The 15,944-nt window shown below is 39.5% G+C and overlaps 1 protein-coding gene across 1 annotated transcript in view; it reads left to right on the top strand.

Moving 5' to 3' along the window:
• Ep300 (E1A binding protein p300) overlaps positions 1–15,944 on the top strand; it is a 64,758-nt gene that overhangs the window by 33,561 nt on the left and 15,253 nt on the right. The window contains 10 exon segments of the mRNA XM_005354157.2: positions 229–338; positions 4,075–4,212; positions 4,821–5,252; positions 6,571–6,750; positions 6,869–7,013; positions 8,983–9,101; positions 10,058–10,297; positions 11,133–11,221; positions 13,294–13,374; positions 15,703–15,759. Coding sequence (XP_005354214.1) covers positions 229–338; positions 4,075–4,212; positions 4,821–5,252; positions 6,571–6,750; positions 6,869–7,013; positions 8,983–9,101; positions 10,058–10,297; positions 11,133–11,221; positions 13,294–13,374; positions 15,703–15,759 — 1,591 coding nt within the window.

The raw sequence follows: 15,944 nt of genomic DNA, 5'->3' as shown, positions 1-15,944 counted from the left end.
GGTTCAATTCCCAGGACCCATATGATACCTCACACTGTAATTTCACTTCCAGGGGACCTTGCATCCTCATATAGACATACTTGCAGGCAAATAATGGCCTTGCTTGACTGTTGTGTTTCAGTATTATTTTGTTGTTCCTCATCAAATGAGAAGAATCATATTAAAATTTATGTCTTATTACTAAATTCAGCAAAAGTACTGAAATTAATATTTTGCATCTATTCACAGGTTTGAATCAGTTTGGTCAGATGAATATGCCACAGCCCCCTATTGGACCTCGACAACCCTCTCCTCTTCAGCACCATGGACAGCTGGCACAGTCTGGGGCATTAAATCCGGTTAGTTTTACCTATACACCTTTGGGGAAAAATAATCTTTCTTTGTTACTACTTCAAAAGCACTAATGTTCATCAGTGTAACACAGAGGCAGGCGAATCTCTGAATTCAAGGCCCGCCTGGCCTTCAAAGTGAATTCTAGGATAGCCAGGTCTGTTCACATAGAAGCTACGCCTCAAAAACAAAACAACCAAAATGTTCATATCTGTCTAAGCAGAACACTTTTATTTGTGAATAAATTTTTTAAAAATTTATTTCAACACAGAATTTTACTATGTAGCCCCAACTGTCCTAGATCTCTGTTCGTAGACCAGCCTGACTTCAAACTCAGAGATCCTCTTGTTTCTTTCCATTTCCAGGGTGCTGGGATTAAAGGTATGTGCGCTATCACACTGGGCTAAGCACAAAATCTGAAAGTGCAGAAATTAGGATACAACACAATTATTTTTGTTTTTCTGTTTTGCCTGAAAATCACACAGAAAAGTCTGGGGAGATGATGTGAAAGCATAAGAAACTGCATCCAGATTCCTAGCAGCCCATAAAAGCCAGGCTATGGTGGCATACACTTAAAACTTCAGTGCTACAACTGGAGATTGCCTCTAGCTCAGTTGCTACCTATCTGAGCCCAAAATGTGAACTCTGGATCCAATGTGAGACCCTGTCTCTAAAATGAAATGGAGGGCCTGGGACATTGCTTAGCTAATAAGAGCTTTCTTTTTCTTTTCTTAGATGACATTCAGGTTTAGTTGTGCCAGCATTGCATATGGTGGTTTATAACCATCCATAACTGCAGTTCTAAGGGAAATGTTACCCTCTTCTGATTTCTAGGCAGCATGAGGTGCACACATATACATGAAGAGAAAACCTCCATATGATACTTTTTTTTTTTTTTTTGGTTTTTTGAGACAGGGTTTCTCTGTGATTTTTGGAGCCTGTCCTGGAACTAGCTCTTCATATGATATTTTTTTAATATGATGATTTTTTTTTTTAAAAAGAAAATGATATGGATTACAGAAGGTACCATTCTGTTCCTATGGTAGAATTTGATGAGGAAAAGCAGCTTAAGGAATAGTTTTATTTTGGCTTATGACTCCAGGGCCCAGATAGCCATAATGGCAAGCCAGAATAGTAATCTGAGAGATCACGTTTCAGCAACAAACAAGGAGCAGAGTGGTCAAACTGAAAAGGGATCAATAAGACTATAAACTCAGCCCACGCATACTGACATACTTTGTTCAGCAATGCTGTATGTGGTGAAGATTTTATAATCTTCCCCAAATAGTGTCACTAGCTGGAGACCAAAGTGTTCAAATGCCCAAGCATATGGGAGAAGTTTCTCACTGATATTAACAGAGCACCTACCCAGTATCCATCTACATGCAGATTTACACATACCTCAAAATTTACAAACAAAGCAAAGGTATACATGGAAGTTTCTGGCCCATCCAGTCCCACAGCTGTTTGCCACCCCTCCACCCCCCAATACAGAGGCTTATATTAATTATAAACAGTTTTGCCTTTTAGTTGAGGCTTGTTATTAACTAGCTCTTACAACTTAACCCATAATTCTTGTCTATGTTTAGCCACGTGGCTTGGTATTTGTCAGTGCAGCATTCCCATCTTGTTTCCTCTGCGTCTGGTTGCCCCACTTATAATTCCTGCTTGGCTACTGGACAGTCAGCATTTTATTAAATATGAGTTACAAATCTTTAAAGCATATAAGAACATTATCCCACAGCATTAAAATGGAAATTTCAGTTGTGGAGATAATCCTGTAGCTGGTGGTGGAGTTTGTGTTTAATCCCAGCACTCAGTAGGCAGAGGCTGCCAGATTTTAAGTTCAAGGCCAGCATGGTCTAAAGAGTGACTTCAAGGGCAGCCAGGACTACACATAAATATGCAACAGCCCAGTTGATACATTTTCTTGATTCTATGCTACCCCAAGGCCACAGGGTGAAAAGAGAACTAACCACCTTTGCAAGTTGTTCTCTCACTTATGTTCATTCTGGCACACAAATATATACATACATAAATGCAATTTTAAAAAATTACATGGGGCAAGGTAGATTGTTAATCAGTAATGGCATTCAGGAGGCAGAGGCAGACGGATATCTGAGTCTGAGGCCAGCCCAGGCTACAGAGTAAGTTCCAGGACAGCCTGTCTTGGAGGGGAAAATCTCTTGATGAATGACATGGCATTATAATCTATTGAACCCTTAAGGTTTTATACCCAAAATTAGTTTCATAATTTTTCTAAAAGTTACGTTACTAAGCTAGATGTGGCTTGAGATGGTACTGGAGAAGAACATCTGGGGGTTTTCCCCGGAAGACCTAGGTTCAGTTGCTTGGACCCATATTGGGCAGCCCACATCTGCCTGTAATGTAACTCCATCTAGGGGTTCTTTTCTTTGAAGGCATCTACATATGTGCATATGTGGAATACATTCACAGAGACACGTGTTTGTGTGTGTGTGTGTGTGTTTGAGAGAGGGAGAGAGATGAGAGAGTTTTTTTTAACAAGACAAATACTAAAATGTTGACAGAATCAGGTAGTATCCCATATTTGGCATTTCAGTGTTTAACAGCTTTTTGGTTTTTGAGACAGGGATGCTCTGTGTAGCCATGGCTGTTCTGGAACTCACTTTGTAGACCAGGCTGGCCTTGAACTCACAGAGATCTGCCTGCTTCTGCCTTGTGAGTGCTGCTCTTAAAGGTGTGTACCACCACTGCCCAGCATTTAGCAGTAGCTCTTACACTTTGCTGCAGGTCTTTGCTCCTCTAAGCAGAGAACTTGATTTGCAAGGAACAGCTGCTTTCTAGTGTCTTCTTATTGCTCCTTTTGTAATCTTTTGTTTGCTTTTGCTTTTTGGCTTTTTGAGACAGGATATCTCTGTGTAACTGCTCTGGCTGTCTGTAACTTGCTCTGTAGAATAGACTGGTCTTGAACTCATATCCTCCTCTGCCGCCCCAAGTTCTTGGATTAAAGGCATGCGCCTCCACCCCCAACTGCAAACTCTTTATTATTCAACCAGCTTTCAATATCAGCTTTATCCTGTTCTTCTTGACCTACAAGTGTATGGATGCATCTGTTTCTTAAATCTTTTTTGAGTTTTTTAGCATGTGCTAGAGCTCATGAATCTGCCTCATTTTACCAGGAATCTTATCCTTTTTAATAAATAGATGTGTGTTTTAAATTACATTTTTCTTTTGTTCTCCGTATTTCTTCTAAAGGTTTGGATTCATGTGCAACAATTATAGAAAGGGCGTGTAACAGTTTTTAGCACCTCTACAGGTCATGAGCACCACATTTGCCAGTGATATGATGATGATGATGATTATTGCCTGCTTTTAGCCTTTAGTAGTCTTAAGTTTCTGCTGTTACAGCACCAGTAGTAAAAGCAAAGAGCTTACAAATTTGTTTTAATTCACTCTCCAGCAGGAAGTTACTTCTTTCTTGTCAGTGTTTAAGATATGTTTGTCAAGAGAACGTCTGGCCCTTTACTCTTGTTTCTTAAGGGATTTGTTGGTAGTTATGAGCCTATTATTGACTAATTAAGTGGTTGGTTCTTCCACTTCTCATGTTTCTCCTCCCCAAAACTATTGCCTTTTCCCTTTCTCTACTCAAACATCTATATAGCAGAACAAGAATAATTGCTAATTATAGTAGTAGGATAATTATAATGAAACATTTGGTACTCTATGGATTATTTTATTTTATTTTTTGTTTTTTTTCTTCAGCCTATGGGCTATGGACCTCGAATGCAGCAGGCTTCCAGCCAGAACCAGTTCCTCTCCCAGACGCAGTTTCCATCTCAAGGAATGAATGTAACGAATATGTCATTGACTCCGTCCAGTGGTCAAGCACCAGTATCTCAAGTATGTTTTTACTATTTAATTTATTTTGGTGTGCATGTTTGCAGGTATAGGCACGCATGCCACAGGGCACACATACAGGATTAACAGCATATAGTCTGTTCTCTCCTTCTACCCGCCCCCGCCCTCTCTCTCCTTTTTTGAGAGGGAGGGTTTCGAGACAGATTTTTTTTCTGTAGCTTTGGATCCTACCCTGGAACTAGCTCTTGTAGACCAGGCTGGCCTCGAACTCACAAAGATCTGTCTGCCTCTGCCTCCAGAGTGCTGGGAATAAATGCATACGCCACCACCACCTGGCTCTCCTTCTACTTTTAACTTAAATGGGGTCTTCAAGTTTCCAGGTTAAAATAGCAAATACTGCTGATACCAGTTTTTATAAGTGTGACATCCACTGAGGTTTAGAAACCGTTAATTTCTATCCCTGTATGGTTTTGAAAGGCCCCCTTTTTCCTCTTTTTTGAGGCAGGTGGATAGTTCAAGGCTAGCCAGATCTACGTAATGAGACCACATCTCAGAAATAAAGAAGTTTGGTGTTATTCTTTGTTAATAAACACTGTTTCCTAAATAACATATGCCCTGACTTTGTAAATATATTTTTTTCAATTTAACAGGCACAAATGTCCAGTTCTTCCTGCCCTGTGAACTCTCCTATAATGCCTCCAGGGTCTCAAGGGAGCCATGTTCACTGTTCAACTCTGCCTCAACCAGCTCATCAGAATTCGCCTTCTCCTGTTCCTAGTCGTACCCCTACTCCTCATCATACTCCCCCAAGCCTGGGACCTCAGCAACCACCAGCAACAACAATTCCAGCACCTGTTCCTACACCTCCTGCTATACCACCTGGGCCACAGCCCCAAGCTCTACATCCCCCATCTAGACAGACACCTACACCACCAACACATCTTCCCCCTCAAGTTCAGCCTTCACTTCCTTCTGCTCCTTCTGCTGACCAGTCCCAGCAACAGCCTCGCTCCCAGCAGAGCACAGCAGCATCTGTTCCTACCCCAACAGCACCATTGCTGCCTCCTCAGCCTTCAACTCCGGTAAGCATCTTGGAGTGTCCGTGGAACAAGTTAAGCTCCAGTGGTGTTTCTGCACCATTTCTTGCTCTTTTACGTCATGCCTTGTCGTTTTGTCCATAGATAGAATTGAGTGTTTTACTTCCTGTTTTTCCTTCATTTGATAGTACTTAGCATAGAGAAAACTAGAAGAGTTTGGTTAATTTTGAACTGATCATTATGTTCCATATGATGTTCTGAGGCCTGAAGACTCTGAGGGTAGATATTTATCATTGCTTAATTTAACACATGTAATTTGCAAAAGGAAAAGAAGGGGGAGGAAAAAAAAACAGCTTAAGTTTAAGTTGCAGGGCTGATAAATGAAACTAAAAACCTATGAGTAATTCCATTGACCCCCCCCCACACACACACGCACGCACACGCACGGCTGATGAATGAAACTAAAAATCTATGAGTAATTCCATTGACTTCACTCACACACATAACACACACTGCCACTGCAGCCACCACATCACACTGTCCAAAATGTGTTGTGTCTATCTGTGTCCCATCGTGCCCCCCCCCCCCCCAAGGATGTCTCTGTGTAATAGTCCTAGCTGTCCTAGAACTAGCTCTTGTAGACCAGACCAGACTGGCCTCGAACTCACAGAGACCTGCTTGCCTCTGCCTACCGAGTACTGGGGTTAAAGGCATGTAACAGCACCAGCTGGCCCTAATGGCATTTTTAAAACCGCGAGCTTCTCTGAAATAATCATTTTGGAACTTCCATCCCTAAACACTAACAAAACAAAGCTCAAAACAACGTAGTTGTTTCAAGTAAAACCAACCAGCTAGCATTGGCAAGTCCTGTTTAAAATGATCCAAGTAGGGGCTGGAGAGATGGCTCGGTGGTTAAGAGCATTGTCTGCTCTTCCAAAGGTCCTGAGTTCAATTCCCGGCAACCACATGGTGGCTCACAGCCATCTGTAAGGAGGTCTGGTGCCCTCTTCCAGCCTGCAGGCATATACACAGACAGAATATTGTATACATGATAAATAAATAAAATAAATTAAAAAAAAATAAAATGATCCAAGTAAGAGGAAGCATAGTAATGGATCCAGTGGTTAGCCTTGTGTAATTTTATCTTTCCGTCTATCTCTATCATCTTATCTGCCTACTCATTCATTCATTCATTCATTCATTTTTCCTTCACCAATCCCACTTTCCCCTTCCTCTCATTCCATCCCTCTAACTTCCCTCTACCTCTCATCCTCTCCTCAGAGATGTTCTGTGTAACTTAAATTCTGATTGCATCATTGGCAAGCTTTTTATGTGTGTATACTTTTCCTTTTTTCCTCTCCAGCTTTCTCAGCCAGCTGTAAGCATTGAAGGCCAGGCATCAAACCCTCCATCTACTAGTAGCACAGAAGTGAATTCTCAGACTGTTCCTGAGAAGCAACCTTCACAGGAAGTAAAAATGGAGGTTAAAATGGAGGTGGATCAACCTGAACCAGTAGATGCTCAACCTGAAGATACTCAGGAGGTGAGACTAGAGCAATTAGGTTCTGCTATAAAAAGAAATTCATGTATATTCATAATGGAGAGTAATGGTCTTGTTACCAGATGTCTTTGAAATCCTGAAAACCTGCCTAATATTTTAGGCCAAAACTGAAGATGGTAAAGTGGAACCTACAGAAACAGAGGAGAGAGGCACTGAGTTAAAAACTGAAATAAAAGAGGAGGAAGACCAGCCAGGTACCTCTGCTACACAGTCTTCCCCAGCTCCTGGACAGTCAAAGAAGAAGAGTAAGTTAAAGATGGGGAGATCACTCATTTGGTAAAATGATTTCCCCACAAACGATGATCTGTACTTTTTCCCTATCACCTCTGTAGATCCCCGTGCTTAGGAGGGAAAGGGACATGAATCTCTGAATTCAAGCACAGCCTTGTTTACTACATAGCAAATTCCAGGCAAGGCTGAGTCAGCAGTGAAACCTTGTCTCATAGCTGAGTGTTGTTGCACACTTTTAATCAGATCACTGGACAAGTTGATGTTGGGAAATACCTGGAGCTTGCTGGCTAGTGAGTTCAGGTCTTAGTAGGACATATTATTTTAGAAGAGGGTGAGGGTAGAGAGTGGAGAGATCAGAGTTATGGGACTGGAGAGTTAAGAGTACTGGCTGCTTTTCCAGAGAACCTGGGTTCAATTCCCAGCAACCACACAGTAGTTCAAAACTGCCTGTAACTTTAGTGTGAAGGGATCCAACTCCGTCACAAAAACATAGTTGCAAGCAAAACACGAGTGCTCCAGCACGCACATGCACGCTCATAGTTCACAGAACCATAGGCAAACATAATAACACATAAGACGAAGTATCAAAAAGAAAATATGAAAACAAAAACAAGGTTATTGACCTCTGAACCACCCAAGTTTGACCCTCGGTCTCCAAACACAGGCACACACATGTTCATGGGCACTTGTGTGCAGCGGCCTTACTGGAAAGAGAATAATGACTCCTACAAATTGTTCTTTGTTTTTCACAAAATTCCTTGGCATATATGCACAGGTACACAAATGCACATAAGATAAATAAAACTTTAAATATTTAAAAAAAATTGAACTTCATTTGTTTCTTAACCTCTTTGCAACTTGGAATCCTTGTAGGTCATGCAAATAAAGACTCAAGTGAAATGTGCATCATCTAATAACATGTCTTTCCCCTCAGTTCTATAAAGTATCATCCATTTTAAAGGGAAAAAAAACCCTACTTCTCAGTGCCTTCGATTGTAAGAAACCCGATCTCAGTTCTGAATTATTGAATATTGGTGCCATAAAAAGTGTGCCCCACTTCCATGATTGGTTTAGGTTTCATTGTATGGTTCTACTCTGACCTACAAATCTTTTTTTTTTTTTTTTTGGATTTTCGAGACAGGGTTTCTCTAGCTTTTGGTTCCTGTCCTGGAACTAGCTCTTGTAGACCAGGCTGGCCTCAAACTCACAGAGATCCGCCTGCCTCTGCCTCCCGAGTGCTGAGATTAAAGGCGTGCGCCACCATCGCCCGGCTTCTGGCCTACAATCTTACTTCTCAACAAGGACTTGCTATGTAATTTAAACTGTCCATGATGTCTTTCTATCCAAGCCTTACCTCAAAGACCTTCCTGCTTTGCCCAGTGCTAACAGTGCAGCCATGTGCTCGCTAACCACTCTGAGAGAGGACATTTTCAGTTCTGCTAGACAGAGCCCCTTCCTTTTCTTACATTGATTGACATTTTTTTGGCTATTACTTTAAGAAGTCTCTTCTGTGTTTTAGGAGTCTTTGCTTCTATTTCTGTTTGGAAAAGTTTGTTTTCAATAAATCTGCAGCTGGAGGGGGCTGGAGAGATGGCTCAGCGGTTAAGAGCATTGCCTGCTCTTCCAAAGGTCCTGAGTTCAATTCTCAGCAACCACAGGATAGCTCACAACCATCTGTAATGGGGTCTGGTGCCCTCTTCTGGCCTGCAGGCATACACACAGACAGAATATTGTATACATAATAAATAAATAAATATTAAAAAAAATCTGCAGCTGGAAAAGTAGCATAGGTAGTGAGGGTAATGGCAGCTCTGTTGTTTTGAATGTATTGCTTTAAGAAAGTGAGCCCTTTAGTGAAATTTCTCTGAGGACAGCGTCAATTTTGTGTTTTATGATTTTTAAGGTACTTTTAGAAATATAACTTGCACATATTTTTAAAATCCCTTTGCTTAATTGATAACTGAATTCAAATGGTTCTTAAAGTTTTCAAACCAGAAGAATTACGCCAGGCTCTGATGCCAACATTGGAAGCACTTTACCGGCAGGACCCAGAGTCCCTTCCCTTTCGTCAGCCTGTAGACCCAAAGCATCTAGGAATCCCTGTAAGTATTTGGCATTTTTGTGTTTCTTTTCAAATTAAAAAATAACTTTATTTGACATATGATTCACACGCTACGGAATGTGCCCTGTTTAAAGTACACAAGTTTTAGTTAGCATTTTCACAATAGTGTTAATTCTTTTTTTTTATTACCTCCCACCCAAAACCCACATCCATTAAAATCACTAGTCACAGCAGTCTGAATTTTCTAATTTTAGGACTACCTAATTCCTCTGGATTCTTCTATTATGGTTATTTCCTTAAGTTGAAATGTATAAACACACTACTTTGTGACTCTTCTTTTCATGTAACATTATGGGATGGTGCATTGGTTGGATTTTATGATGTTGAGATTTAGAATTAGGCCATTTAGTACTTCTTTTAATCGTCTAATAATTCACTTATGTTGCTGCTACTGTATTTTCTGTGTGTATAGTTGACAGGCATTTGGTTATTTCCAGTTTTGAACACTAATTCTCTGAGATTTGTAGGCCCCTTTTAGTACTCAAAATTTAAAGATGCGGGGCTGGAGAGATGGCTCAGCGGGGTAAGAGCACCCATTGCTCTTCCAGAAGACCCAGGTTCAAATACCAGCACCCACATGGCAGCTCACAACTCCCTGCAACTCCAGGGTCTAACACCCTCACACAAAATAGACATGCAGACAAAACACTGATATGAATAATAAATCATTTAAAAAAAATTTAAAGATGCCTGGTTTTACTGTATGTATGTGGCAAACTATCTGGACCTGACATACTATGTTTGGAGAATCTTCTCATAGCCTCTTCATTTATGTATAGATGAATATATTAAAGAAGTGACAGACTTCAGTCAACTTTTCAGAATTAGACATACAATATACAACAAACATTATGTGGAAAATTGATGATGAAAATAGGAAGATACTGCCCTAAATGTTCTGCTTATGAGTGTGTGATGTGTTGCTTATACTTCTAGGATTACTTTGATATTGTGAAGAGCCCCATGGATCTTTCTACCATCAAGAGGAAGTTAGATACTGGACAGTACCAAGAGCCCTGGCAATATATAGATGACATTTGGCTTATGTTCAACAATGCCTGGTTATATAATCGCAAAACTTCAAGAGTATACAAATATTGCTCCAAACTGTCTGAGGTGTTTGAACAAGAAATCGACCCAGTCATGCAAAGCCTTGGATATTGTTGTGGCAGAAAGGTAAGAAGTAGCTTTCAGACCTGCATTTATCTTCTAGAGTACTTAGAAACTAGTGGTAACGTGGATTAAAAATATGCTGTTTATTGCTTGGTGATAGTGATATATACTTTTAATCCTGACACTCTGAAGGCAAAGGTAGGCAGATCTCTTGTGAGTTCGCCAACCTGGTCTACTTGAGCGAGTTCCAGTACAGCCAGGGCTACATAAAGAAATTCTGTTTCTGAAACAACAACAAAAAAATCCTGATTCTGACTTTGATACTGTCTCTCCATCTCTTCTCATTTCCCTGTCCGTCTTTTCTTTTTCTCATGTTGCTAGAGATTTTAAAACACATTATTGGATCATTTTACCTACTATCCCAACAAGGCTCTTTCTCTTAACGTGTTTGTTTATTGCACACACAATAATGGCTGCTTATGTGGAATGTGCTTTTTGTGAAGGTATTTTTTGCATAGATGAAAATTATGTGGTAGAGGTTCCCATCGAAAATATTTAATAATCATCAGACTAAGCTTATTGAGTTGGTGCTTTATTGTGTTCACCTATAGGGGCACTTTGTTCCACATGTGATATGTTTTCTGCATGTTAAAGTTCTCAGTTTCACACCACATGTTGCTTTTAGGTATCTGAAAATAGTGCTAGGCAGATACACCTGATCAGCCTGGTGAAATTGTGTAGTAAATTTGTGATGGTTTTTATAAGCTAAAAAGGCTAAGTGTGATTTACCTAACTGCGAGAAGAAATGTGCCTTACGTTGGCTTGTTCTGATTGGCCTTTGTGACTTGTACTTTATATATATACACATATACATAAACATATACTTTTTTTTTTTCAGTTGGAGTTCTCTCCACAGACACTGTGCTGCTATGGCAAACAGTTGTGTACAATCCCACGTGATGCTACGTATTATAGTTACCAGAACAGGTAAGGTCAATGATTGTGTGGACCATGGTCCGTGTGTCCTTGTGTATGAAGTGAATGCAATCCAGATGTTCTGGCACACACACACACACACACACACACACACACACACATTGTGGTTTATATATTTTGTGCTTGAAAACATCTGTATAGCACAAATTCTGTTCTTTGCTGTTTGTAGAATTAAAGCATTTTCTAGTAAAGTTTTAGGGCTGGAGAGATGGCTCAGTGATAAAGAGTACTGGCTGTTACAGAGGCCCTGAGTTCAATTCCCAGCAACTTCATGGTTGTTCACAACCATTTATAATGGGATCTGGTGTCTTCTGGCATGTAGGTATATATGCAAGTAGAGGACTCATACCAAATTTATAAACAGAGAAGTCAACCAATGGAATCGAATAGAAGACCCTGAAAAAAGAAAAAAAGAAAAAAAAAAAAAAGAAAAAAAGCTTTGCAAGTTATGTGTACCTTTTTGTACCTAATTTCTTATTTTTGGATTGTTTATAAAAAGTATTCCAAAATATTTACTTTATTTTGTTTATATCAGGCAAATTTAAAAGGAAGGAAAGAAATCTCCTAGAATTGAGGTGTGGCTAATTAGTAGAGTACTTGCATAGCATGCAATAAACCCTGGTTTTGACTCTAGCACTTCATAAACAGGGTACAATAGTTCATGCCTATAATCTAAGCACACAGGAGGCAGGGCTAGGGGGATCACTTCCGAGTTGTCCTTGACTTTCTACATTAGTAAAAATAAACAGAGCCTAGATTACATGAGACCCTGTCTGAAAAAAGAACGGAACTATGAGAAAACCTATGAGAAAGTGTCTCTGCCTTTTCTCTTGCCTAAGTTGTATTCATTCATCTCTTGAACATGAGTCTGTTGGTAGTAATTGGCCTGCATTAGAGCTCATCTAGTGATTGTTCCTGGCCCTCAGCAGCAGATCAGCAAGAGTGATCAGTGACTGCTCTGTGCTTATTTAATGCTGCCAACACTGGTGTCCTGTTTGGTTGAACTTGTGAGGTACAGATTCATTTCCAGGTTTGAGAATTCTCCTAGTTTTTATTTAATGGTGCTTTCTAGATATAGAGTCTAGATTTGTTCCTTCTACTTCTTGAAACTTAAGGATGGTCAAATGTTGTAATACAATCACCGTTTATTAAAGATGCAAGATAACAGCTGATATGAAATTTTCCCGTGTTCAAATCTTGACACACAGACCACTTTTGGAATTTTTTTCCATGTTTTTTAGTTTGTTTGGAATTTAGACCAGCCTATGTCCGCCTCCAGAGTGCTTGTACTAAAGACTTGCTCCACCATACCGTACTCACTTTTGGATTTTTAATAGCAGTCTACAGTGTTCATCTTGTATCAGGAGATGTTTAAAAAATAATGCCTTAATAGACTTCTTTTGAAACATGTCACTCACTGGTTATAATTGTTTTTTTCTTAGTTTTCTCTCATGTTCATTTTTTAGACAGGGTCTCACTTTATAGCTTATGCTGACCTGGAATTATCTGAAATCCACCTGCCTCTGCCTCCTGAGTGCTGACATTTTGGTGTTTAATTGCTTTTTTAAAGAAGTATTGAGTGGCACTGGGTAGTAAAATCAAGCAGTATGGGTCTAAGTGAAAGGTGTTTATTTTTTTTATTTGCTTATAATCATTGCTATTTGTGATCCCATTAAGATAGTTATTGCTAATATGTGCTTTGCCTTGGCTCTCTGCTTTGTGTTGTCCTGTCTTGCTTTTGTTTTTTTGTTGTCTTGCAATCCCTCATTTCTTCGTTTGTTTTGTTTTTTTTTTCTCCCTCATGCTTGTCGTTGTCTGCACTTGGCTTTGATTGCAAAAAAAAAAAAAATACAAAAAAACAAAAACAAAAAAACAAACAAACAAAAAACCCAAACTGTGGGGCCCATAAATCCGCATCATTGAATGTCCTTGTCGCCGTTGATGACCTGCTCTCTGCTCCCGTTCCCCTCCTTGGCCTGCTGTGATTGGTGGCTTCGTTGCTTGGCTTGGGCTGTGTTGTGTGAACTGAGCAGTTCACCCCAGTATGGCCTTCTTGCCGACAGGTATCATTTCTGTGAGAAGTGTTTCAATGAAATCCAAGGGGAGAGCGTTTCTTTGGGGGATGACCCTTCCCAGCCTCAAACGTAAGTAACATTATTTTGAAAATGCTCTTTTGATTCTCTATTCTCAGGTGGTTGTTCTCGGGCATTTCTAAGTGATCTTAGACTGTTGTCCCTCCATCATTGTATCCCACCAGTCATAGCCAACTATTTAAATACAAATAAGTTTAAGGTAAATTAAATTATTGGTTTTCAGTTGCATTCTCACATAGAGATTCCTTTACTTATTTCTGGATACTTGGCTTATTAGTCTAGATTCTGTTGGCATAACAAAGTTCTATTATCTGTTGCTAAGCTTAGAAATATCTGAGCACTGGATGGTCATCTTAATAATAAGTACTTTTTCTGTAAAAATATGGCTTCTAAAAATGGAAAGGCTTGTGCAAAAGCATTTTTTTATTAAGTATTGAATTTGAAGGAGGTTGGACTCATACTGTTTTTTATGCCTTCTCTTGCAGATAACATAATGCCCAGTTAATACAAACTTTAAAGCTTTAAACAAAACCTTCCTGAGGCTTTGTAGTTTTCTGAGCTTTTAGTGTTTGATAAATGCCAAGAAAATTTTCAACTCATGGCCTGACTGGCCAACTAAACTAGTATTTGTTAGTCTGTAACATAATGTCATATTTCAAAGAGGTAAAATTGTTAAAAATTTTCAAGCATTCATATTTACCTGTGATAAACAAGCTGTTGAAAGCATTCTACAAAAATAGTGTCTTAGAGGGCAAAACAGATAATGTATTAGTGAAAAAGCCTCTGAGACAATTTTGTTAAATTTTGTAGTTTATGTTGTACAATAACTTTTCCTTTCAGTTACTATTGAAACACAGTGTAGAAGGCTCTAGGTTCCAATGTAAGAGAACAGATACTGAGAACCTAGAGACATTCTGACTTTTACCAGAACCAGAGAAGTTTACACTAGGGTGGGATTCCCCTGCCATAGGCAGGGGAGTGCACACTTTACCCCTGGAACCAGAGTGGCTTTAAATCAGGAAGGCTCTAAGGTTAGAAAGTTTTGAATTTCTTTCCTGGTTCTTCAGGTCTATAATGGGCCTATGAGATTGAAGTTTTAAAGAAGTTCCCATGTCATTCTGGGTGCTGTTGGTATTAGAGTCTTTTATCAAGGTCTTAAAGACATTAGGAGGGCAAATGAACCTTGAGCCTTTTTCTTCAGCAAGATGTACTTAAATATGGATATTGTTAGTAAGAAAAAAGAACCATAGTATCAAAATGTCCAGGGCAATATGGGAAGACATGGAAAATAAATACCATGAAATTAAATGATTTTTGTCCCTCATATTGAATATGAGATATCTGTAGGAACCTGAAGTATACACTTAGCCTCTGTTTTCACCATTGCCTAAAAATACAGGACTTGACTATCTGGGTCCTAAAACCAAACCTACCTCATATAGTGAGAAGTGCCTTTTTTACCCCCTTCTACCCCTATTTTATCTCACTATGTATTCCAGGTTGGTTTCTAATTTGAGACCCTCTTGCTTCTGAACCATGAACATGGGATTAGATGTACATACCACTGGTGTTGACAGTGCCTGTCAACTGGTTTAGTTCTGTGTTCTTTTTGAAGTGGCGATGAGTGTATGATCTTACTCTGTATTCTAGACTAGCCTCAAACTCCAGGCAGTTTTCCATCTCAGCCTCCCAAATAAAACTATTCTTGTTTTTATTGTGTTTTTTTTTTTTTTTTTTTGAGACAGGGTTTCTCTGTAGCTTTTGGTTCCTGTCCTGGCACTAGCTCTTTCTAGACCAGGCTGGCCTCGAACTCACAGAGATCCGCCTGCCTCTGCCTCCCGAGTGCTGGGATTAAAGGCGTGCGCCACCACCGCCCGGCCTATTGTTTGTTTTTTTAAGACAGATTCTCAACTACATGCCTTTGGCTGTCTTGGAACTCACTATATAGACCAGGCTGGCCTCAAACTCACAAATCCACCAGCTTCTGCCTCCTGAGTGTTGGGATTAAAGATGTGCAGCCCTGTGCCTGACTAAAACTATTCTTAAATAGTTTATACCTTGTTCACAATCTGGAATCAACAGTTCATAAAAAGTGCATTCTGTATATAGTATAGTGAACCAGACTTTAAAAGAGAAGAGCAAGATATGACAACAGGAGGGGCACAGAGGCCTGTGGAGCTTTGTGAGCTCAAGGCCAGACAGTGCTACCTAGGAGGATCCTGTTTCCCAAGGGTGGGGTATTATGAAGTATTGTAGAATGTTCCTTATATACAACTGAATTTATATAACCCAATAAATACAACATAATTCAGATTGCTATATGTTCAAGTAGTAATTTTGAGTGTATTTTTTCTTATTATGTCCATTTTCTCTCCTTAGTACAATAAATAAAGAACAGTTTTCCAAGAGAAAAAATGACACACTGGATCCTGAACTGTAAGTAGTTTCTCATGAATTGTCAGCACACTCTGCACCCCTTTTCCAAAATAACTTTATATTCTTATGCTAATATTTACATCCCATAAATGTTAATAGTAAGAACTTAAGAAACATTCAGGGGCTAAAGCTAATTAGTCTTACAGTGAGTGTTACTCATTGTTCCGCTCCCTTTTTTTAATGGT

Source organism: Microtus ochrogaster, chromosome 15, assembly GCF_000317375.1.
Source record: "Microtus ochrogaster isolate Prairie Vole_2 chromosome 15, MicOch1.0, whole genome shotgun sequence".
NCBI lineage: Eukaryota > Metazoa > Chordata > Mammalia > Rodentia > Cricetidae > Microtus > Microtus ochrogaster.
Note: the sequence above shows the minus strand (reverse complement) of the source record. Positions and strands in the feature narration are given on the sequence as shown.